We start from the raw sequence: 24,984 nt of genomic DNA, 5'->3' as shown, positions 1-24,984 counted from the left end.
AGAATTGGTGTAGATGTGGTCTAAATATGGTGCAGATGTCGTCTTTGGTGTAGATGTGGTCTAAATATGGTGCAGATGTCGTCTTTGGTGTAGATGTGGTCTAAATATGGTGCAGATGTCGTCTTTGGTGTAGATGTGGTCTAGATATGGCTTAGACATGGTCTATATATTGAAAAAATGTGGTGTAGATGTGGTGTGGATGTTTTCTAGATGTGGCGTAGATTTAGTGTGGATGTTGGTCTAGACATGGCTTACACATTACCTAGGTATAGTCTAAATATGGTGTAGATATGGTATAGATGTGGTCCATAAGTGGAATATATTTATCTCAGATTTGGTATAGATGTGGCATGGCTGTGGCTTAGATGTGGCATGGATGGGGTGTAGATGTAGCGTTTACATGGTGCAGATTTGGTGTAGATATGGTCAACATTTGGTTTAGATGCAAAGTAGTAAGAGCCAAAATGTGGTCTAGATATGGTGTAGATGTGGCGTAGACATGGCTTAGAAATGGTCTAGATATTGCACAGATGTGGTCTAGATATAGTGTAGATTTGTCATAGATGTGGTCTAGATTTGGCAAAGATGTGGTCTAGATATGATCTAGATATGTCTTAGATGTGGTGTAAATGTGGTGTAGATGTGGCATGAACATGGGTTAGATATGGTCTAGATATGGTACAGATGTGGTCTAGATATGATGAAAATGTGGTCTAGATATGGTTTAGATATGGTATAGATGTGGTTAATAAGTGGTATATATTTAGTTCCGATTTGGTGTAGATGTGGTCTAGATATGGCGCAGATGCGGTATAGATATCATCTAGATATGGTTTAGATGTGGCTTAGATGTGGCTTAAATGTGGTGTAGATGTGGCATAGACATGGCTTACAAATGGTCTAGATATGGCGCAGATGTGGTCTAGATGTGATAAAGATGTGGTCTAGATATGGAACAGAAGTGGTCTAGATATGGTGTAGATAAGGTATAGATATGGCCGAAATGTGGTCTAGAGTTGGTGCAAATGTGGTCTAGATTTGATGTCGATGTGGTCTTGATGGGGCATAGATGTGGTCTAGATGTGGGGTAGATTTGTCATAGATTTGGTCTAGATTTGGCAAAGATGTTGTCTAGACATGGCTTAAATGTGGTCTTGATATGATCTAGATATGTCTAGATGTGGCGTAGATGTTGTGTAGATGTGGCGTAGACATGGCTTAGATATGGTCTAAATGTGGTGTAGATGTAGCTAAGATTTGGTGTAGCTGTGGTCTAGATATGGTGAAGATGTGGCGAAGATATGGCTTAGATGGGGCAGATGTGGTCTATAAGTGGTCTAGTTATGGTGTAGATGTGGTCCATAAGTGGTCTAGTTATGGTGTAGATGTGGTCCATAAGTGGTCTAGTTATGGTGTAGATCTGGTCCATAAGTGGTCTAGTTATGGTGTAGATGTGGTCCATAAGTGGTCTAGTTTTGATGTAGATGTGGTCTCGATGTTGTGGGGAAAGCGCTGAAGATGACGAGCATGGTCTAGACCCCCCACTCGTGCTCAGGATGTTCTTTCACATTACCATGGAAATAAGAACATAATCTATTTAATACAATCTGTTATAACACAAATCATTGAATTATCTGTCGCCTCCTCCTCTGATCAATAATTTATATCTGTCCTCACCAGTATGAAGACCTGGCTCAGTTTGGGGGGGCCATGATGGACGGGGGGGTTGGGGTTTATGGAGACCCTCACACGCCACGGCCACTGCAGGTCCACCACCTGAGCCACACCCCTCAGCCACAACACTATTCACCACACACACCACACAATTTCCTGTCGAGTGGTGTGGGAGGGGCAGTAAGCGAGGCACTGAAGAAGGACAAGGACCAGGTCTATGGGTACTGTGACTAAACAATAGCATTATTGATTTATCAATTGATTATCATTAGAGGGACGAGGACCAGGTCTATACTGTAATGCCATATATTATTGTTATTAATCAGGTAAATCACTCTGTAGTTATTGATTACTATAATTGATTGTGATATAATCTAAATGTTACTCTGGTAGCCACCCTCTGTTCCCGCTCCTGGCTCTGGTCTTTGAGAAGTGTGAGCTCGCCACTTGTACGCCACGGTCACCGGGTGTGGCCGGAGGTAACCTCTGCTCGTCAGACTCCTTTAGTGAGGACATCGCCGTGTTTGCCAAACAGGTCAGACCTAACAGACATCAGCATGGTCCCTACTGTTACTACGGATACTACACTGACTCTAATTCAAAGTTATCTGATGATTTTATTCACAGATTCACTCAGAAAAGCCACTATTCTCCTCAAATCCAGAGCTCGACAACCTGGTGAGACTTTAACATGTTTGATAATACCAGAGAATGATCTCAAACATGCTATGCTGATGATCTGACATGTTTCAGATGATCCAGGCCATCCAGGTGCTGCGTTTTCACCTGCTGGAGCTGGAGAAGGTAAGAGTGGTCACACACACACACACACACACACACACACACACACACACACCCACGCCCCCCTCTGCCTTTAACCTATGTAAACTGAGCCATATCATATCATCTACATTACTGATTGGACCCCTGGTTTTGTTGCGGTTCTGAAAGGTTGGGTCGCTGTGCAAAATGTAAATAATGCTACACAACTATAAACGTGGCCCTGTCCGAAAAGTTTCTGAAATGTACATTTAACACAGCGTTCCAGCTTTTTTGGAATTGAGGTTGTATTTTTCCATGATAGTTTTGATCTTATCTTTTTAAGACACATCTTGTTTATTCTGAATGATGCAGTAGTCTCTTGGTCTCTGTTATAACTTCTGCCATACAGAAAGAATATTGATGATCTGCTATAATTCAGACTATTTAATGGTATATTTGATTAATTTTTAAATTTTTGATCATTTTATACCATACTGTTGTGTGTTGGTCATGCAGGTCCATGAGCTGTGTGATAACTTCTGTCACAGATATATCAGCTGTCTGAAGGGGAAGATGCCCATCGACCTCGTCATCGAGGATCGAGACATGTGTAAGGCCGATTATGATCACATGACCGGATCCTCCAATCACCTGGATGACAGTGTGAGTCCCCTGATCATCATTATAGTTCTGTGTCTGAGCAGTTGTACAGTGTGTCTCATTTTAACAGATGCTGCCTTCAATGGACTGGACTTTCAGTCAGCCAGACGGCTCAGGTTGACCTTAGTTCATGTGTTCATGTGGTTCTAGAGTATCCCACTTATGATCCCTGACCTGGTCTCTCATCATATCAGTTACCTTGGTTCCTCTATAACAGTATAGGAGAGCTGCAGGGGTATGAAACAGAACAATAGACATGGATGATCACTGAGAGTCACTCCGAGAGGCACACTTTATCAAAACCACAACCAGCACTCTCTATGGATGGAAAAATCAGTTTATGATGACCGTAGTCAATGGTGGCATGTTCATTATATTCCAGAAAATCAGGAGAAACAGGCAGGAACTCAGAGAGGGACAGAGAGCAGGAAAAACATGGAGGTTCACTCTAAAAGATGACAAGATCAAATGCAGAGACAAAATGTTTCAAAGACCTCAAAGGATGACAAGATCAAATGCAGAGACAAAATGTTTCAAAAGTGCTAAACAATGATATAATCAATGCAGACACAGAATGTTTCAAAGATGTTAAATGATTACAAGTTGAAAGGCAGAGAAAGAATGTTTCAAAGATGTTAAACAATGAAATGATCAAATGCAGACATTAAGCGATGACACAATCAAAGGCAGAGGTAAAATGTTTGAAAGATGTTACACGAATGTTTCAATGACGATAGACGATAACATAAAGGCAAAGATGAAATGTTTCAAAGACATTAAACGATAACATAATCAAAGACAGAGATGGAATGTTTCAAAGACATTAAAGAATGAGTAAAGGCAGAGGCTGAATGTTTTGAAGATGTCAAACGATGACATAATCAAAGGCAGCGACCGAATGTTTCAAAGATGTTGAAGGATGGCATGATCAAAGGCAGAGATGGAATGTTTCAAAGATGTTGAAGGATGGCATGATCAAAGGCAGAGACGGAATGTTTCAAAGATGTTGAAGGATGGCATGATCAAAGGCAGAGACGGAATGTTTCAAAGATGTTAAAGGATGACATGATCATAGGCAGAGGCTGAATGTTTTAAAAGACAGACATAATCAAAGGCAGACACAGAATTTTTCAAAGACGTTAAACTATTACATAATCAAAGGCATGGGAATTATCATGGGAATGTGTAATGATCTCTAAATTACAACATAATCAAAGGCAGAGGCAGACTTTCATATATTCCAGTAAGCTGTACCCTTCACCCCCCCTCATGGACGGCCCGACTCATTACTAGTCCGTTACCATCCCACATAAAGAGTACGCTCTTTCTCTTGCTGTGGCGTTCACGCTGCGTCTTTGTCTCTGAGCATCTCCTCGTCATCTGTGGACTCTTCATCAGAGAACCATCCGGCAAACAGCTGACGCTCTGAGAGCTGAAGAGGCTGTGAGCTCTCAGAGGGGGGGTTACAGATAAATACAGGGCTCCGTCTGAGTGTGCTCAGTCTCTGAGACAGACTCCATAGGTCCACATCCTCAAGCTTAAACCCTGTAACATCCATGATGGACTCTACGGTAATGTAACACTTCCTTTCTGCTGGACCAGCCTTCCTCTTCCTGTCTTACTCACCACTTCCTCTTTCCTGTGGACTTCCTGTCTGTTCCCCTCCAGACTCAGGCGTCCTGGAGGGACCTGGACGACAACCGCTCCACGCCATCTGTGGGGACCCCGGGGCCATCCAGTGGGGGACACATCTTTCAGAGTGGGGACAACAGCAGTGACTTGGGTGAGACAGAAACCTTTCCAAATTAAAGCTGAATAAGAAACAAACAGTTTCGTTTACATTAGGGACACGGGTCTGGGTCTGAGCAATCCTGATACCAGCTGGTGCAAGTGTTCCAGTCTTGAGTCCACCTACAAAGGTGATCCAGGTCATGACTCATGTGAACTCAAGCATGGTCTAAAAGAGAAATGAACAGAACCGTGTTCTAGTAGAGGCACTCATAAGTGAGAAGAGTCAGCTCTAAATGTCTCATGTGTGTTTTTGAAAACCATTGTATCCTCTCAGTGCGGGTCCACATAATGCTCTGAGATGATGGTAGATAGAGAAAATTAGACTGACATAAAAAACATCCAGGATGGACTCTGAATGTCAGCTCCAGTGGTTGTCATGATTGTTTCGTTTTCATGATGGATGAACAGATCAACCAGTCCTTCATCTCTCGATCGGTATTCAAACTCAGAAAAAACAACAATCTACACCCTCATGATGAGTGTCCTCTGTTGGCAGCTGTTGAGGTTCCTCAGAGTCTATGATGTGATGTGGCCCTCAGAGTCTGTGATGTGGCCCTCACAGCCTGTGATGTGGCCCTCAGAGTCCGTGATGTGGCCATCAGAGTCTGCGATGTGGCCCTCAGAGTCTGTGATGTGGCCCTCACAGCCTGTGATGTGGCCCTCAGAGTCTGTGATGTGGCCCTCAGAGTCTGCGATGTGGCCCTCAGAGTCTGCGATGTGGCCCTCAGAGTCTGTGTTGTGGCCCTCAGAGTCTGTGATGTGGCCCTCAGAGTCTATGATGTGGCCCTGAGAGTCTGTGATGTGGCCCTCACAGCCTGTGATGTGGCCCTCAGAGTCCGTGATGTGGCCCTCAGAGTCTGCGATGTGGCCCTCAGAGTCTGTGATGTGGCCCTCAGAGTCTGTGATGTGGCCCTCAGAGTCTGCGATGTGGCCCTCAGAGTCTGTGATGTTGCCCTTAGAGTCTGTGATGTGGCCCTCAGAGTCTATGGTGTGGCCCTCAGAGTCTGTGGTGTGGCCCTCAGAGTCTGCAATGTGGCCCTCAGAGTCTGTGATGTGGCCCTCAGAGTCTGCGATGTGGCCCTCAGAGTCTGCGATGTGGCCCTCAGAGTCTGCGATGTGGCCCTCACAGCCTGTGATGTGGCCCTCAGAGTCTATGATGTGGCCCTGAGAGTCTGTGATGTGGCCCTCACAGCCTGTGATGTGGCCCTCAGAGTCCGTGATGTGGCCATCAGAGTCAATGGTGTGGCCCTCAGAGTCTGTGATGTGGCCCTCACAGCCTGTGATGTGGCCCTCAGAGTCTGTGATGTGGCCCTCAGAGTCCGTGATGTGGCCCTCAGAGTCTGCGATGTGGCCCTCAGAGTCTGCGTTGTGGCCCTCAGAGTCTATGATGTGGCCCTCAGAGTCTATGATGTGGCCCTGAGAGTCTGTGATGTGGCCCTCACAGCCTGTGATGTGGCCCTCAGAGTCCGTGATGTGGCCCTCAGAGTCTGCGATGTGGCCCTCAGAGTCTGTGATGTGGCCCTCAGAGTCTGCGATGTGGCCCTCAGAGTCTGTGATGTTGCCCTTAGAGTCTGTGATGTGGCCCTCAGAGTCTATGGTGTGGCCCTCAGAGTCTGTGGTGTGGCCCTCAGAGTCTGTGATGTTGCCCTTAGAGTCTGCGATCTGGCCCTCAGAGTCTGTGATGTGGCCCTCAGAGTCTGTGATGTGGCCCTCAGAGTCTGTGATGTTGCCCTTAGAGTCTGTGATGTGGCCCTCAGAGTCTATGGTGTGGCCCTGAGAGTCTGTGATGTGGCCCTGAGAGTCTTAGATGTGGCCATCAGAGTCAATGGTGTGGCCCTCAGAGTCTGTGATGTGGCCCTCACAGCCTGTGATGTGGCCCTCAGAGTCCGTGATGTGGCCATCAGAGTCAATGGTGTGGCCCTCAGAGTCTGTGATGTGGCCCTCACAGCCTGTGATGTGGCCCTCAGAGTCTGTGATGTGGCCCTCAGAGTCTGCGATGTGGCCCTCAGAGTCTGCGATGTGGCCCTCAGAGTCTGCGTTGTGGCCCTCAGAGTCTATGATGTGGCCCTCAGAGTCTATGATGTGGCCCTGAGAGTCTGTGATGTGGCCCTCACAGCCTGTGATGTGGCCCTCAGAGTCCGTGATGTGGCCCTCAGAGTCTGCGATGTGGCCCTCAGAGTCTATGGTGTGGCCCTCAGAGTCTGCGATGTGGCCCTCAGAGTCTGTGATGTTGCCCTCAGAGTCTGTGATGTGGCCCTAAGAGTCTATGGTGTGGCCCTCAGAATCTGTGATGTGGCCCTCAGAGTCTGTGATGTGGCCCTCAGAGTCTATGGTGTGGCCCTCAGAGTCTGTGGTGTGGCCCTCAGAGTCTGTGATGTTGCCCTTAGAGTCTGCGATGTGGCCCTCAGAGTCTGTGATGTGGCCCTCAGAGTCTGTGATGTGGCCCTCAGAGTCTAAGATGTGGCCCTCAGAGTCTGTGATGTGGCCCTCAGAGTCTGAGATGTGGCCCTCAGAGTCTGAAATGTGGCCCTCAGAGTCTAAGATGTGGACCTCAGAGTCTGAGATGTGGCCCTCAGAGTCTGTGATGTGGACCTCAGAGTCTGTGATGTGGACCTCAGAGTCTGTGATGTGGTCTGCAGAGTCTGAGATGTGGCCCTCAGAGTCTGTGATGTGGCCCTCAGAGTCTGTGATGTGGCCCTCAGAGTCTGCGATGTGGCCCTCAGAGTCTGTGATGTGGCCCTCAGAGTCTGCGATGTGGCCCTCAGAGTCTGTGATGTTGCCCTTAGAGTCTGTGATGTGGCCCTCAGAGTCTATGGTGTGGCCCTCAGAGTCTGTGGTGTGGCCCTCAGAGTCTGTGATGTTGCCCTTAGAGTCTGCGATGTGGCCCTCAGAGTCTGCGATGTGGCCCTCACAGTCTGTGATGTTGCCCTTAGAGTCTGTGATGTGGCCCTCAGAGTCTATGGTGTGGCCCTCAGAGTCTGTGGTGTGGCCCTCAGAGTCAATGGTGTGGCCCTCAGAGTCTGCGATGTGGCCCTCACAGCCTGTGATGTGGCCCTCAGAGTCTGTGATGTGGCTCTCAGAGTCTGCGATGTGGCCCTCACAGTCTGTGATGTGGCCCTCAGAGTCTACGATGTGGCCCTTAGAGTCTGTGGTGTGGCCCTCAGAGTCTGCAATGTGGCCCTCAGAGTCTGTGATGTGGCTCTCAGAGTCTGCGATGTGGCCCTCACAGTCTGTGATGTGGCCCTCAGAGTCTACGATGTGGCCCTTAGAGTCTGTGGTGTGGCCCTCAGAGTCTGCAATGTGGCCCTGAGAGTTTGCGATGTGGCCCTCAGAGTCTGCGATGTGGCCCTCAGAGTCTGTGATGTGGCCCTCAGAGTCTATGGTGTGGCCCTCAGAGTCTGTGGTGTGGCTGTCAGAGTCTGTGGTGTGGCCATCAGAGTCTGTGATGTGGCCCTCAGAGTCTGTGGTGTGGCCCTCTGAGTCTATGGTGTGGCCCTCAGAGTCTATGGTGTGGCCCTCAGAGTCTATGTTGTGGCCCTCAGAGTCTGCGTTGTGGCCCTCACAGCCTGTGATGTGGCCCTCAGAGTCTATGGTGTGGCCCTCAGAGTCTATGGTGTGGCCCTCAGAGTCAATGGTGTGGCCCTCAGAGTCTATGGTGTGGCCCTCAGAGTCTATGGTGTGGCCCTCAGAGTCAATGGTGTGGCCCTCAGAGTCTATGGTGTGGCCCTCAGAGTCAATGGTGTGGCCCTCAGAGTCTATGGTGTGGCCCTCAGAGTCTATGGTGTGGCCCTCAGAGTCAATGGTGTGGCCCTCAGAGTCAATGGTGTGGCCCTCAGAGTCTATGGTATGGCCCTCAGAGTCTATGGTATGGCCCTCAGAGTCAATGGTGTGGCCCTCAGAGTCTATGGTGTGGCCCTCAGAGTCTATGGTATGGCCCTCAGAGTCTATGGTATGGCCCTCAGAGTCTATGGTGTGGCCCTCAGAGTCAATGGTGTGGCCCTCACAGTCTGTGATTTGACAATAAATGTGAAATTTAAAAACCGTCTTTCTTCTCTTCGTCTTTGAAAGACTTTTGTCACAGATTGCTTTTTTACTTGTAGTTCCCTTGAGAGTTTGGCGATATGGTCCGTGCTATAAACCTTCTTTTCGGCTGGTTGAGGGTCTACTTTTAAGTTCATGTAGCGGTGGTGAGATCAAGCAGAGAAGCAGACAGTCTTTGTTCCTCTGGGCGATGACTTTTCTCCCCTGGCCCCAGGCAGTTTTCCTGCCTGCCCCCAGGGTAACCCCCCCAACACACACACAGGTTGATGCATGCAGACACGACATGGCAGGCAGTGTGGTGGTGGTAGTGGTGTGTTGGGGGGGGGTTTGAAGAGAGTGGGGGTAGATAAAGGAGGGCGCTCGGCAGTGACTGTGAGCGTCTCTGTGTTAGAGAACAGTCAGGACAGATTAGTGTTAGTGAAGATCTGCCCCGAGGCTAAACCCCCTATCTCTATAGGACGGTAGGGGGGGGTATTCAGATATAATTAGGCCGACAGGCTCTGTTTGTTCCTTCTCTGCATACCTGAGTCCTCTGGATCTTCTGGATCTTTGTTTAATCCATTGAGCTCCAACCAAACACCATTAGTCCCATTGATCAGATGGTCACTGATCAGCTGTGAGGGACTGATCAGTGATCCTCCAGCTAATCTAAAGCTAAACGCCTGAAAGCTTCCAGACCTCAGTGAACACTAACCACAGAGAGTCGGGATCAGGATCGACCACAGATCTGGACCCTTCCCTGAAAAGTCCAGTGAATGGGCCCTCCCCAGCTGTGATTTATGGATGGTACCACTCATGTGTGTTGGATAAGTAGCATTGGTGCTAGCATCCAGGCTGACAGTTCCCTCATTTTATAGCTGGGAAGTGTCTCAAGATGTTACTGGGTTTTGATTTGAAACTTTCTTATTACTCCTTTTTTTCATTTGTTGCCCATTTTTTCACTTTAACTCATTTTGGGCCAGGAATGAGTCGGTTTAGATGGGGGTTATTTAGGGATGGAAAGGCTTCATTAAATGTGGGGTTAGGGGAAGAGTGCGTTCAGATTGGGGTTATGTAGGAATGGATGGCTTAGTTAAAGGCGGGTTTAGTGATGAGTCATTTGTATGGAGGTTTTCAGGGAAGGACAGGCTTGGTAATGGCGGGTTTAGGGTTTTTTGAGGGACTATGGTGTGTGAGGGGTTTTTAGTGTCACCAGAGGGTTTTTTTTTATTTTTTTTAAAGGGTTTAAAGGGTATTTTTTGTTATAATATTTCAAGTTTATGGATTTTTGAGGTTCTATGGTGTTGAAGGGTGTTTTAGTGTTGTTAGAGTTTTTGTTTTTGTAGGGTTTTTAAAGAGTTTTTGAGGCTTTTTCTGTTGTAAGGTTTTTAATTTTTAGGGTTTTTGAGGGGCTCTGGTGTTGAAGGGTTTCTAGTGTTATAAATGGGTTTCTAGGGGTTTCTTTGTATTATCCAGGTTTTTATATGTTTGTTAATGGTTGCTCAATGTTTTAAATCTTTGAAAGGTTCTTTTAGAGGTTTTGTGGCATCCAGTCCTTGCCATAAAATCATTTCATGAGAGATCTGCCTCCGTCTGGCAGAACTAAGTTCACTAAGTTAGACTCTCAGACAGAGCTGATTTAAAGAACCCTGTCAAACAAATAAAAATACCACAGTTCATTCACAGGAGCGTAGCGGTTCGGTTTTATACCAAAGTCATGACTCCTCCTCATCTAAGGATGCATCACAGTACCATTAGGGTTGCACCTTTTCTGACCACCATCACACCTGCTCACATGAAACAGAGCCCATGTCAGAGGACAGACTCTGACTGAACCCTGTACCCAGGCTCAATCCTGGACGTCATCCGTCAGATCTCCCACGGCCCCCCAGAGCCCCCGACCCTTTCCTCTTTAATGCCAATATTCACCAGCTGAAATATTTATGCATGAACCCGGCCCGTACCGGCGCCGTGATTGATGCTTCCTCAAAAACAAAAAGACACGCTCGGCCTGTCTGAAGGAAAGACGAGTCTGTGTCCCGCCTCGGGGGAGGAGTCTCTCAGATTCATTATTCACATGCCCTGCAGGCAGGCTTTCAAGGCGGAATCTGCCCTGAGGGCGCGAAAGCAGCAGCACGGGAACGCCATCATCGCTGCCGATGCACAAATAATGTCAGAGAGGAGGAGGAGGAGGAGGAAGAGGAAGAGAAGGAGGAGAAGAAGTAGAACTCTCCTCCTCCTCCTTTTCCCCTCTCCTCCTCCTATTCCTCCTCTCTCCTCCTCCTCCTCTTCCTCCTCCTCCTCTATCTTCCCTTTGTGTCTGACAGAGGAGATGAAGAGGACGGGAACTCTTCCTCCTCTTCCTGTCCTCTGTCAAAGAGGGAACCAGGGGGATCTTGACTGGACTGTATGTAAAAGGAAATCATCATCAAAGGCAGAGGATGGAATGTTTTATAAGGTCTGATGACATCACCAAAGGCAGAGATTGGATTTTCTCATGAGCTTTCATGACATCATCAAAGCCAGAGGGTGGAATGTTTTATAGGCTCTGATAGCACCATCATCAAAGGCAGAGGGTGGAATGTTTTATAAAATCTGATAGCACCATCATCAAAGCCAGAGGGTGGAATGTTTTATAAAATCTGATAGCACCATCATCAAAGCCAGAGGGTGGAATGTTTTATAGGCTCTGATAGCACCATCATCAAAGCCAGAGGGTGGAATGTTTTATAGGCTCTGATAGCACCATCATCAAAGGCAGAGGGTGGAATGTTTTACAGGCTCTGATAGCACCATCATCAAAGGCAGAGGGTGGAATGTTTTATAGGCTCTGATAGCACCATCATCAAAGGCAGAGGGTGGAATGTTTTATAGGCTCTGATAGCACCATCATCAAAGCCAGAGGGTGGAATGTTTTATAAAATCTGATGACAGCTTTTATAAGCTTTGATGACATCATCAAAGGCAGAGGATGGAATGTTTTATAAGCTTTGATGGCGTGGGATCGGCCTTGACGTAAAAGAACCTCAAGCATTCTGTGTTTTCTGTGGTCGTCTCCATCGTTTCTGCTGTTGTTTTTCTCCTGTCTTCTGCTCTAGAGGAGGAAGTGTTGAATTTGAGGTCACACAGTCTGATGCTCATTACTTCCTGTCAGCCTCTCACGCTCTCATTACTTCCTGTCATCTCATGGTGCTCTCATTACCTCACGTCAAACGCTTGGCTCACATTGAGTTAATAGCTCCTCTCGTTCAAGCTCCTCTTTTCAAAACCACGGTGGTGTTCAGGGTTTATACGTGCCTCATCATATGACTCCTCTGGTCTCTGATGGCAGGAGACGGACTCGACCAAGGCCTGGCATCACCTGGGACGGGCGACGAGGACGACCAGGACAAGAAGAGACAGAAGAAACGGGGAATCTTCCCCAAAGTGGCTACCAACATCATGAGAGCGTGGCTGTTCCAGCACCTGACAGTAGGAGAACCAGTTGTCATTTTATAATACCGTTAAATAAACAAACAAACAAACAGTGGCCAGCAACATCATGACAGTCTCTTTTAATATAAACCGCTCTCAAACTGCTTAGCAGAAATAAATGCACTTTTCATGCAGTAGTTACAAAATATTACATATAAAAATTCTAATAAAAAATTCTACTTTCACTGAGCTATATTTTCTATATTTTATCTACAACTGACCTAATCATTGAAATCAAATATTCATTCATTTTTAAAGATTTTACTTCTTTGAATGCCAGTTTTCTCATGATGCCACCATGTTATTAGAAAAATGAGTTATTTTTAATTTACCACATTCAGAGTAGTTTTATGTAATATAGTAGTAACACTGATATTATACATCATTATGTTTCCATGTTTTTTTTCATGTGGCAGATATGGTCAGGATGACGCCCTCTAGTGGAGAGAAGTTAAGATGATCATTTCCCAGGCAAAAGCCCAGATCTAATAGAATGCATGTATTATGTGTTATGGACCTAGCTCAGGTGAAGTTTTTATTTCCAAACTGAAGCTCAACGGTGAACCTGCTGGCTGAAGAACACGGCCAGTCTGGCTGCAGGCGGAGACAGAGGGAGGAGTAGTTTGGCTCTGGCTTTGGTAGACTCCTCACAGGTCGAGGTGATCAGAGTCAGCATATGGAGGCCATGAGGTGCCACAGAGGACCAGATGTATGGCATGGTGATGAATGCCTCAAAGAAAATAAATATTATAATGGTCCATAACATGTGCTTTAATGGAAATGATATCAAAAAATGCAGTTTGAATGGGTTTCAATGGAGCATTTTTTGCTCTTAACAGCCTGAGTGTGACTTTTGTTTGTGAACAGTTTATTTTAGACCTACTGTAGTAGCTGAGCTGGAAAAAACAAGATCCAATAAAAAAACACAATCTTACCAAAATTCATGCCATTCACATGAACACAGCCAAAATTATCACAATATGAAGACTGAAAAACGTGAAATGCTCACAGTCTCCCCTAAGGATTAAAAAAGGAACGAAAGAAAGAAAGAAAGAAAGAAAGAAAGAAAGAAAGAAAGAAAATACTGTTTACTGTTCTTTTAAATACATAAATTAAGTTCAATAAATGAATAAATAAATAGGTGAATGAATGAATAAATAAATAAACTTACCATTTCAACTTACCATTGCTTACATTCTGTTTAATAGATCAATAAATATAGTCACATTTACAGTTCTATTTTATAAATAGATAAATAACTAAATAAATAAATATAGTCAAATTTAATGTACTATTTAATAGATTATTAAATAAGTAAATACAGTCACATTGAGAGTTCTTTTTGATAGATAAATAAATAAAGTCATGGTTTTCTTTAATAAATAAATAAATAAATAAATAAATAAGTAAATAAATGAATAAAGTCGTGTTTATCATTCTGTTTAGTAAATGAATAAAAAAATAGATATTTATTCACGTTAACGGTTATGTTTAATAAATAAATTAATAAATTAATAATTTATTCAGTCATGTTTAATGTTCTATTTAATAAATAAATAAATATAGTCACATATGGTTTTGTGTAATAAATAAATAAATAAATATAGTCACATATACTGTTTTGTTTAATAAATGAATAAATGAATATATATAGTCATGTTTAATGTTCTGTTTGATAAATAGAAATATAAATAAAGTCTCGTTTACTATTCTGTTTAATAAATAAATAAATAAATAAATAATCATGTTTTCCATTCTGTTCAACACATAAATAAATAAAAGAAAGAAAGAAAGTATTTGCACAGGGGTTTTGTAAGTGTTTGGGGAGCACAGAAGGTTTGGGGCTTCCAGAGTTTGTGCCAGAAGGTTCCATTGAAGTCTGAGGGTGGTCCAGAGTTAGTTTAGAGCTTTGTCAGAGGTGCCTCTTAGGTTTGGACATGGTATTTTTGAGGTTACAGGAGTCCTTTCTGGTTAATGTGGACATCTGTTTTTGTTTTTTGTTTTTTTTTTAAGTATTTTAAACTTTTAAAAATAATTTAAAGATGTTTAAATATCCATGTTTTTGTCCCTCCTAGCACCCATACCCCTCAGAGGAGCAGAAGAAGCAGCTGGCACAGGACACAGGCCTTACAATCCTACAGGTCAATAACTGGTGAGACTGATGATCAATCAATCAATCGATCAATCAATCAATTAGTTAATTAATCAATCAATAAAATAATCAATCAATCAATCATCCAGAATACACACTCTGTTTAGCTTAGTTTTGTGTTTCAAGCCTTTTCAGTAGTTTCATTTCCTATTATTTATTTATTTATTACATTCATATATTTCTATTTATCATTATTCATTTTATTCGTTTCTCCATCTTTCATAGTTTTTATATTCATTACATTTATTTCATATTTATTTCTTTCTGTTAGTCAGATTTTCATTTTATTTTATCATATTTTTATTTAATTTTATTCTATTCTATTTCTTCTATTTCATTTGTTTTTATTTTTCTTCATTTTTTCATTCTTTCTGCAGCATTTCCATTCAGGATGTTTAGTGTGAAAACTGAAAACGCCTATTCCAAATGGGGCGTTTCTGTTAGCATTTGTGAAAGATCATGTTTACCATGTGCTGTTTTATTTCAGGTTCATTAATGCCAGGAGAAGAATCGTTCAGCCCATGATTGATCAGTCAAACCGAGCAGGTATAGATCACTTATCAATACTTCTGATCAACAAGCTAGACTCTCTAAGAGCGCCATGATATCAGCGTCATTTTTACCCCATGCTGGCCTCATGTTGTCCTCGTTGCCCTGATGCTGTCCTTATGCTGTCCTCATGCTGTCCTCATGCTGGCCTCATGTTGTCCTCATCCTGTCCTCATCCTGTCCTCATGCTGTCCTCTTGCTGTCCTCATGCTGTCCCTATGCTGTCCTCGCTGTCCCCATTCTGTCCTCATGCCATCCTCATGTTGTCCTCATGCTGTCCTCATGTTGTCCTCACATTGTCCTGATAATGTCCTTGTGCTGTCCTCATGCTGTCCTTATGTTGTCCTCATGCTGTCCTCATGCTGTCCTCATGTTGTCCTCATGCTGTCCTCATGCTGTCCTCATGTTTTTCTCATGCTGTCCTCATGCTGGCTTCATGTTGTTCTCATGCTTTCCTTGTGCTGTCCACATGTAGTCCTAATGCTGTTCTCATGCTGTCCTCATGCTGTCCTCATGCTGTCCTCATGTTGTCCTCATGTTGTCCTCATGTTGTCCTTATGCTGTCCTCATGCTGTCCTCATGCTGTCCTCATGCTGTCCTCATGTTTTCCTCATGTTGTCCTTATGCTGTCCTCATGTTGTCCTCATGTTGTCCTTATGCTGTCCTCATGCTGTCCTCATGCTGTCCTCATGTTGTCCTCATGTTGTCCTTATGCTGTCCTCATGCTGTCCTCATGCTGTCCTCATGTTTTCCTCATGTTGTCCTTATGCTGTCCTCATGTTGTCCTCATGCTGTTCTCATGCTGTCCTCATGCTGTTCTCATGCTGTCCTCATGCTGTCCTCATGCTGTCCTCATGCTGTCCTCATGTTGTCCTAATGCTGTCCTCATGCTGTCCTCATGCTGGCCTCACGTTGTTCACATGCTTTCCTTGTGCTGTCCACATGTTGTCCTCATGTTGTCCTCATGCTGTCCTCATGTTGTCCTCATGCTGGCCTCATGCTGTCCTCATGTTGTCCTCATGCTGTCCTCATGTTGTCCTCATGCTGTCCTCATGTTGTCCTCATGCTGTCCTCATGTTGTCCTTGTGATGTTCTCATGCTGTTCTCATGTTGTCCTCATGCTGTCCTCATGCTGTCCTCATGTTGTCCTCATGCTGTCCTCATGTTGTCCTCATGCTGTCCTCATGTTGTCCTCATGCTGTCCTCATGTTGTCCTTGTGATGTTCTCATGCTGTTCTCATGTTGTCCTCATGCTGTCCTCATGCTGTCCTCATGTTGTCCTCATGCTGTCTTCATGCTGTCCTCATGTTGTCCTCATGCTGTCCTCATGCTGTCCTCATGTTGTCCTTGTGATGTTCTCATGCTGTTCTCATGTTGTCCTCATGCTGTCCTCATGCTGTCCTCATGTTGTCCTCATGTTGTCCTCATGCTGTCCTCATGCTGTCCTCATGTTGTCCTCATGCTGTCTTCATGCTGGCCTCATGTTGTCAACATGCTTTCCTCATCTTGTCCTTGTTGTCCTCATGCTGTCCTCATGCTGTCCTCATGTTGTCCTCATGTTGTCCTTATGCTGTCCTCATGCTGTCCTCATGCTGTCCTCATGTTTTCCTCATGTTGTCCTTATGCTGTCCTCATGTTGTCCTCATGCTGTCCTCATGTTGTCCTCATGCTGTTCTCATGCTGTCCTCATGCTGTTCTCATGCTGTCCTCATGTTGTCCTCATGCTGTCCTCATGTTGTCCTCATGCTGTTCTCATGCTGTCCTTATGCTGTCCTCATGTTGTCCTCATGCTGTTCTCATGCTGTCCTCATGCTGTCCTCATGCTGTCCTCATGCTGTCCTCATGTTGTCCTCATGTTGTCCTAATGCTGTCCTCATGCTGTCCTCATGCTGTCCTCATGCTGGCCTCACGTTGTTCACATGCTTTCCTTGTGCTGTCCACATGTTGTCCTCATGTTGTCCTCATGCTGTCCTCATGTTGTCCTCATGCTGGCCTCATGCTGTCCTCATGTTGTCCTCATGCTGTCCTCATGTTGTCCTCATGCTGTCCTCATGTTGTCCTTGTGATGTTCTCATGCTGTTCTCATGTTGTCCTCATGCTGTCCTCATGCTGTCCTCATGTTGTCCTCATGTTGTCCTCATGCTGTCCTCATGCTGTCCTCATGTTGTCCTCATGCTGTCTTCATGCTGGCCTCATGTTGTCAACATGCTTTCCTCATCTTGTCCTTGTTGTCCTCATGCTGTCCTCATGCTGTCCTAATTTGTCTTCTCTGATCAATCTAAAGGTGACTGGAATATTTACAGTTAGCCAAGGTTTTATTTATTTGGAGGAATTTTAAATACTGGGTAGAAAAACAGGTAAAAGTTGGCCTCACACTGCTCACGTGTAGCTACTGTCTGCTCAAAGCACTGACAGGAAGGAATCAGCACTTTTCAACAGTTTTTCCCCTTCAATTTCAGAAAAGTATAAATGTCTGAACAACAGTAGTTAACTGACCAGTGAATAATAATGGAAAGATTTAAGAAATTAATAAAAGTTGTCATGTGATGTAAAATCAACTCTCTTCTTCTCTCTTGTCTTCTTCTCCCCCAGTGAGTCAGGGTACCACCTACAGTCCAGAGGGTCAGCCAATGGGAGGCTTCATCCTGGATGGCCAGCAGCACATAGGCCTGAGAGGAGGTCAGACACCTAGAGGACATTGAAAGACACAAAAAATATCAGCCATCAGCATACAGGTCCTCATGTTGTCCTCATGCTGTCCTCATTATGTATTCATGTTGTCCTCATGCTGTCTTAGTGCTATCCTCATAATGTCCTAGCGTTGTTCTCATGCTGTCCTCACTATGTCCTCATACTGTCCTTATGCTGTCCTCATGCTGTCCTCATTTTGTCCTCATGTTGTCCTCATTTTGTCCTCATGTTGTCCTCATGTTGTCCTCACGTTGTCCTCATGTTTTCTCTTTCTGTTTCTCTCTAGGTCCAATGTCTGGTATGGGGATGAACATGGGGATGGATGGACAGTGGCACTATATGTAGACCAGCACGCTGAGACCTGGTTGTCTCAGTGCGGACAGTAAGTCCCTCACTTTTGACCCCCCCGGTCGCTGTGTTAAATGTAAATAAAAACAATGATTGTCAAATCTCATTAACCCATATTTGATTCACAATGGAACAGAAACAACATATCAGGTGTTAAAACTGAAACATTTTACCATTTCATTAAAAATACTAGCTTTTATTTTTAATTTGATGGCAGCAATACATCTCAAAAACATAGGGACAGGGCCACAAAAGACCGGAAAAGAAAGTGGTACTGATGAAAACCAGCTGGAGGAGGATTTCAACTCTAATCTGATTGTCAACAGGTCAGTAACATGACTGGGTATAGAAGAAGCATTTCAGAGAGGCAGAGTCTCTCAGAAGTAAAGATGGACAGATGTTCACCAATCTGTGAAAAACAGAATCTACAATTTGTTTGACAATTTCAGAAAAATTTTCCTCAATGTGAAATAGTGAATACTTTGACTCTCCCACCATCTACAGTCCATAATATCATCAAAGATTCAGAGAATCTCTGTGAGCAAGGGACAAGGCTGAAGGGGCCTTCAGGAGCCACTGGATTAAAAAACAGCCATGATTCAGTGCTGAAATCACTTCATGGGCTCAGGAACGCTTCCAGAATCAACCGTCTGTCAACACAGTTGGCCGTACCATCCACAAATGACAGTTAAAGCTGGATCATGGCGAGAAGAAGCCATATGTGAACAGGATCCAGAAACACAGCCGTCTTCTCTGGAACAAAGCTCGTTTGGACTTATGGACTATGGAAACATGGAAAACTGTTCTGTGGTCAGAGGAATCTAAGGTCATTTAACATGGACTGCAGAAACATGGAAAACTGTTCTGTGGTCAGAGGAATCTAAGGTCATTTAACATGGACTGCAGAAACATGGAAAACTGTTCTGTGGTCAGAGGAATCTAAGGTCATTTAACATGGACTGCAGAAACATGGAAAACTGTTCTGTGGTCAGAGGAATTTAAGGTCATTTAACATGGACTGCAGAAACATGGAAAACTGTTCTGTGGTCAGAGGAATCTAAGGTCATTTAACATGGACTGCAGAAACATGGAAAACTGTTCTGTGGTCAGAGGAATTTAAGGTCATTTAACATGGACTGCAGAAACATGGAAAACTGTTCTGTGGTCAGAGGAATCTAAGGTCATTTAACATGAACTGCAGAAACATGGAAAACTGTTCTGTTGTCAGAGGAATCTAAGGTCATTTAACATGGACTGCAGAAACATGGAAAACTGTTCTGTGGTCAGAGGAATCTAAGGTCATTTAACATGGACTGCAGAAACATGGAAAACTGTTCTGTGGTCAGAGGAATTTAAGGTCATTTAACATGGACTGCAGAAACATGGAAAACTGTTCTGTGGTCAGAGGAATCTAAGGTCATTTAACATGAACTGCAGAAACATGGAAAACTGTTCTGTTGTCAGAGGAATCAGAATTTTCTTTTTTTCTTGAAACCACAGACACCATGTCCGTTCATGCCTCTGCAGCAGATATAGACACTAAAACGTTGCCGTGTTAGAGACTCTGTCCTCCACTCAGCCTTCTCTCTCAATGCCTGTCTTGTAGCTCAGTGTTTTTTCTCTGATGCTGGCCGTGATAGTGAGTAACCTGCTACAGCTGACATTCTGCTGTAGTCAAAACAGTGAAATCTTCAAGAACTGAGAAGACCCAGGCTTGGCTCACGCCTCTTTATTTCCTGACCTCAAGGCTGGAAAAATCTCTTCTGTCGATTTTACCTGGTTAATTCTGTAGCAGCTTGGTCCTGTTTCACTGAGGACCAGCTGATGGTAACGGTGAAGATGGTCCTTAATCACTGATGAGCATAAACTGGAGCCTAGGTACAGTGATACAACCTGTCTGGGCTCTGATTGGCTGTTGAACCATAAGATGTCCTACAATCTGCCATTGGTGACGTGACGCTGAATCACAGGGATGCCATCAGCAGTTCTGATTCCAGCTGTAGCAGCTTTAATGCTTTCAAACAGCCTTGTTGATACACCCACTCTTGGTCAGGGCTTTACAGCAGCATTCTGGTTCAGGCCCCACCCCCTCCACCATCAGTGACATGTTTAAATGAAGATGAATGGCGGGCTGGAGGCGTGAAGCTCTGTGACTTTAATTTAAGAGTCTGTAAGCTTGATGAGACCTGCATGAATGACTCAGAGTGATTAATAGAGCTATTTATATGGAAATAAGAATTCCCCCCTCCCAGTCTGAACCCCAGGCTGATAATATGACACTTTAAAACAGTTTATACCCAAATACAGCATCATGGAGGATTAATCTGGTTTATCAACTCAAGAGCTGGTCTTAAGACACCCAAACAGCCCTTTATTTCATACCTGCTTAAAAAAAAAACAATCTTCTACAGGAGTTAGAAAGATGGTGTGATCTCAAAATTCTATAGAACATTTAATCTTCTGATGTTGAAGATGATGTCCTGAAGCTTTAGAACTCCCTTGACATTAAAGATAATGTCATCAGAGTTCATTAAACACACTTTTAACTTTATTAGGAATGTGATAAAGGCTTTTGAATTATTCCATTCCTGCCTTTAAAGATGATGGTCTGCCTAGAGCTCTAACAGAATAACTTTGCTACAACATCAGTGGCTTAGGTTTGTTAGACCTCAAACAGCCTAACTTAACTACATCATCAGTGACTCAGGTCCACCTAGAGGTCTAACAGACTAACTTTACTACATCACCGGTCACTCAGGTCCACATAGAGGTCTAACAGACTAACTTTACTACATCACCGGTCACTCAGGTCCACATAGAGGTCTAACAGACTAACTTTGCTACATCAATAGTGACTCAGGTCCCCCTAGAGGTCTGACAGACTAACGTTGCTACATCATCAGTGACTCATGTCCACCTGGAGGTCTAAAAGACTAACTTTGCTGCATCATCAGAGACTTAGGTCAACCCAGAACTCTAACAGACTAATTTTAGTACATCATCAGTGACTCATGTCCACCTAGAGGTCTAACAGACTAACTTTGCTACATCATCAGTAACTCAGGTCCAACCAGAGCTCTAACACACTAACTTTGCTACATCATCAGTGACTCATGTCCACCTAGAGGTCTAACAGACTAACTTTGCTACATCATCAGTAACTCAGGTCCAACCAGAGCTCTAACACACTAACTTTGCTACATCATCAGTGGTTCAGTTCCACCTAGAGCTTTGACCGACTAACTTTGCTACATAATCAGTGACTCATGTCCACCTTGAGGTCTAACAGACTAATGTTGCTGCATCATCAGTGACTCAGGTCAACCCAGAGCTCTAAAAGACTAACTTTGCTACATAACCAGTCACTCATGTCCACCTAGGGCTCTAACAGAATAACTTTGCGACATTATGAGTGACTCAGGTCCACCTAGAGATCTAACAGAATAACTTTGCTACATCATCAATGGCTTAGGTTTGTTAGAGCTCAAACAGACTAACTTTGCTACATCATCAGTGACTCAGGTCCACCTGGAGCTCTAACAGACTAACTTAACTACATGATCAGTGACTCAGGTCCACCTAGAGCTCTAACAGACTAACTTTGCTACATCATCGGCGATTCAGGTCCACCTAGAGGTCTAACAGACTAACTTTGCTACATCATCTGCGACTCAGGTCCACCTAGAGGTCTAACAGACTAACTTTCCCTTATCATCAGTGACTCAGGTCCACCTAGACCTCTAACAGCCTAACATTGCTACATCATCAGTGACTTAGGTCTGTTAAAGCTCTAACAGACTAACTTTGCTACATCATTCGGTGACTCAGGTCCACCTAGAGATCTAACAGCTTAACTGTGCTACATCATCAGTGGCTTAGGATTGTTAGAGCTCTAACGGCTTAACTTTGCTACATCATCAGTGACTCAGGTCCACCTGGAGCTCTAACAGACTAACTTAACTACATGATCAGTGACTCAGGTCCACCTAGAGCTCTAACAGACTAACTTTGCTACATCATCGGCGATTCAGGTCCACCTAGAGGTCTTACAGACTAACTTTGCTACATCATCTGCGACTCAGGTCCACCTAGAGGTCTAACAGACTAACTTTCCCTTATCATCAGTGACTCAGGTCCACCTAGACCTCTAACAGCCTAACATTGCTACATCATCAGTGACTTAGGTCTGTTAAAGCTCTAACAGACTAACTTTGCTACATCATTCGGTGACTCAGGTCCACCTAGAGATCTAACAGCTTAACTGTGCTACATCATCAGTGGCTTAGGATTGTTAGAGCTCTAACGGCTTAACTTTGCTACATCATCAGTGACTCAGGTCCACCTAGAGCTCAAACAGACTAACTTTGCAACATCATCAGTGACTCACGTCCACCTAGAGCTCTAACAGTCTAATTTTGCTACATCATCAGTGACTCACGTCCACCTAGAGCTCTAACAGACTAGTTTTGCTACATCATCAGTAACTCACGTCCACCTAGAGCTCTAACAGACTAGTTTTGCTACATCATCAGTAACTCAGGTCCACCTAGAGCTCTAATAGTCTAATTTTGCTACATCATCAGTGACTCACGTCCACCTAGAGCTCAAACAGACTAATTTTGCTACATCATCAGTGACTTAGGTCTGTTAAAGCTCTAACAGACTAACTTTGCTACATCATTCGGTGACTCAGGTCCACCTAGAGATCTAACAGCTTAACTGTGCTACATCATCAGTGGCTTAGGATTGTTAGAGCTCTAACGGCTTAACTTTGCTACATCATCAGTGACTCAGGTCCACCTAGAGCTCTAACAGACTAACCTTGCTACATGATCAGTGACTCAGGTCCACCTAGAGCTCTAACAGACTAATTTTGCTACATCATCAGTGACTCAGGTCCACCTAGAGCTCTAACAGAGTAGTTTTGCTACATCATCAGTAACTCAGGTCCAGCTAGAGCTCTAATAGTCTAACTTTGCTACATCATCAGTGACTCAGGTCCACCTAGAGCTCTAACAGACTAGTTTTGCTACATCATCAGTAACTCAGGTCCACCTAGAGCTCTAACAGACTAGTTTTGCTACATCATCAGTAACTCAGGTCCACCTAGAGCTCTAATAGTCTAACTTTGCTACATCATCAGTGACTCAGGTCCACCTAGAGCTCTAACAGACTAACTGAACCATTGGTCAATCACACCCTTTCCTACAGTCTAACATCAGTGCTTCATTCAGAGAACGACTGACGATCCCCCAACGTCTAAGGCCAGTCCCACTCTCCGTGACCCTGAGCGTGTTTGGTGGTCTACATCATTTCCAGCTCTGGCTTGGTTTGACGTAGACTTCCTACTTTCCTCTGCTGTTCAGATCTTGACTCATGGTCTTTGCTGTCTGTTCCCCCTACAGGTCTCCATGGTGACTCAGGGATCTCATTCCATCAGACTGTGAGCTGAGAACAAGCCTTGACCCCCAACCACGGACCCCCAACTCCACACACACACACACACAGACCTGAACAACCAGACTCTGACCCCCTAGGGTCTGATAAAGTAGAAACCACGACTAACCAGACCCCCATTCATCCATGCTGAGGGGGCTCAACATGGCGCCCCCCACACACACTGAACACAGACTGCGCAGAGATTGTGAAAACATCTCACTCCTTTACTCTGATATCTACAACCCCATTCCCATAAAAGTTGGGACACTTTAAAATGTAAATAAAACAATGTACATCAAATCTCATAAACCCATATTTGATTCTCAGCAGAACATAAACAACATATCAAGACATTTCACCATTTTAGGACAAAATATTAACTCAGTTTGAATTATATGGGTTTAGGAGATTTAACAATAATTGTTTGATTTAAATATTAAACACAACACCCCAACTTTTTAGGCATTGGGTTTTTATTTATTTATTTATTTATTTATTTATTTATTTATTTTTATACTAGACAGAGGCACTCCTTCTCCCCTGATATGACAGGAGGCACTGAGGGATGTGTTCATCCTCCACCCAGTGCTACCCAGCCGACCAATCAGAGAGCTCAGAGTCTCCATCATCCTGATGTGTACTGCTTAGGTCCCTGTTTTGGCTTCAGGGTCATCTGGCCTACGGTGTCGATTTGACAGAATATAAAATCAGGATGAACACAAGAACAGCTGTGATGCAAATGTGTTTGTATAGAAATGTCCCTGTGTGTGCACACAACGAATTCAGTCAAATAAATTCTTTTCAGCCACAAAGAGAAGATGATTAGTTTTCTGTCTGATTAGCTGTATTGATTTAACACTCTGCTGTTGGACATCTTCAGTTGTTCATCAGAGTGGGTTCTCATAGACCATCAGCACATTTCATCTCTATCATTAAAAGATGACAGATATACCGACACTTTCCTCACCAGTTTCACTGCTTTGTCCAAAAGTTGCCAACTATGGCCTACTATTTGGCAAATATGGGGATATTATGCCCCCAACATCCCCAGCTTCACCAACATTCCATCCCCTGCCTCTGATGATGTCATTCTTTGCGGTCTTTAGAAATGTTTTTGTAGAGCTTTGAAGCTTTGATTGCATATTTATTTAGAAAGATGATGTCACCCCAACTTTTTAAACATTCCATCCTTACCTTTAGTATGCAGGCCAGTCTAGCCCCTCCCTTTTATTTTGAAGCCATACTGTTGTGTAGCTTGGCATTGTCTCCCTGAAATAGGCAAGAAAATTAAACACTTATTTAACTTTCTTGCCTGTGCAATGCTCTAGGTGTTTTTGGAGCATTCAGAAATTTTCCTGGTGTTTCATGCTCTTGTCCCAACTTTTTTGGAAGGTGTTGCAGGAATCAAATACAGATTGTGAGCA

The 24,984-nt window shown here is 44.2% G+C and overlaps 1 protein-coding gene across 1 annotated transcript; it reads left to right on the top strand.

Annotated features, from left to right (window-relative positions):
- The first annotated feature begins 1,683 nt into the window (after positions 1-1,683).
- meis2b (Meis homeobox 2b) lies at positions 1,684-18,118 on the top strand. The gene is made up of 11 exons (XM_041805773.1): positions 1,684-1,895; positions 2,068-2,209; positions 2,302-2,352; positions 2,428-2,478; positions 2,953-3,099; positions 4,765-4,879; positions 12,239-12,378; positions 14,457-14,533; positions 15,021-15,079; positions 17,675-17,761; positions 18,060-18,118. Exons 1-11 carry the CDS (start codon positions 1,711-1,713, stop codon positions 18,116-18,118), a joined length of 1,113 nt encoding a protein of 370 aa, XP_041661707.1. The 5' UTR covers positions 1,684-1,710.
- Positions 18,119-24,984: the final 6,866 nt, after the last annotated feature.

Source organism: Cheilinus undulatus, linkage group 14 (assembly GCF_018320785.1).
Source record: "Cheilinus undulatus linkage group 14, ASM1832078v1, whole genome shotgun sequence".
In the NCBI taxonomy this organism is placed as follows: domain Eukaryota; kingdom Metazoa; phylum Chordata; class Actinopteri; order Labriformes; family Labridae; genus Cheilinus; species Cheilinus undulatus.
This window is presented reverse-complemented; position numbering and strand designations above follow the sequence as displayed.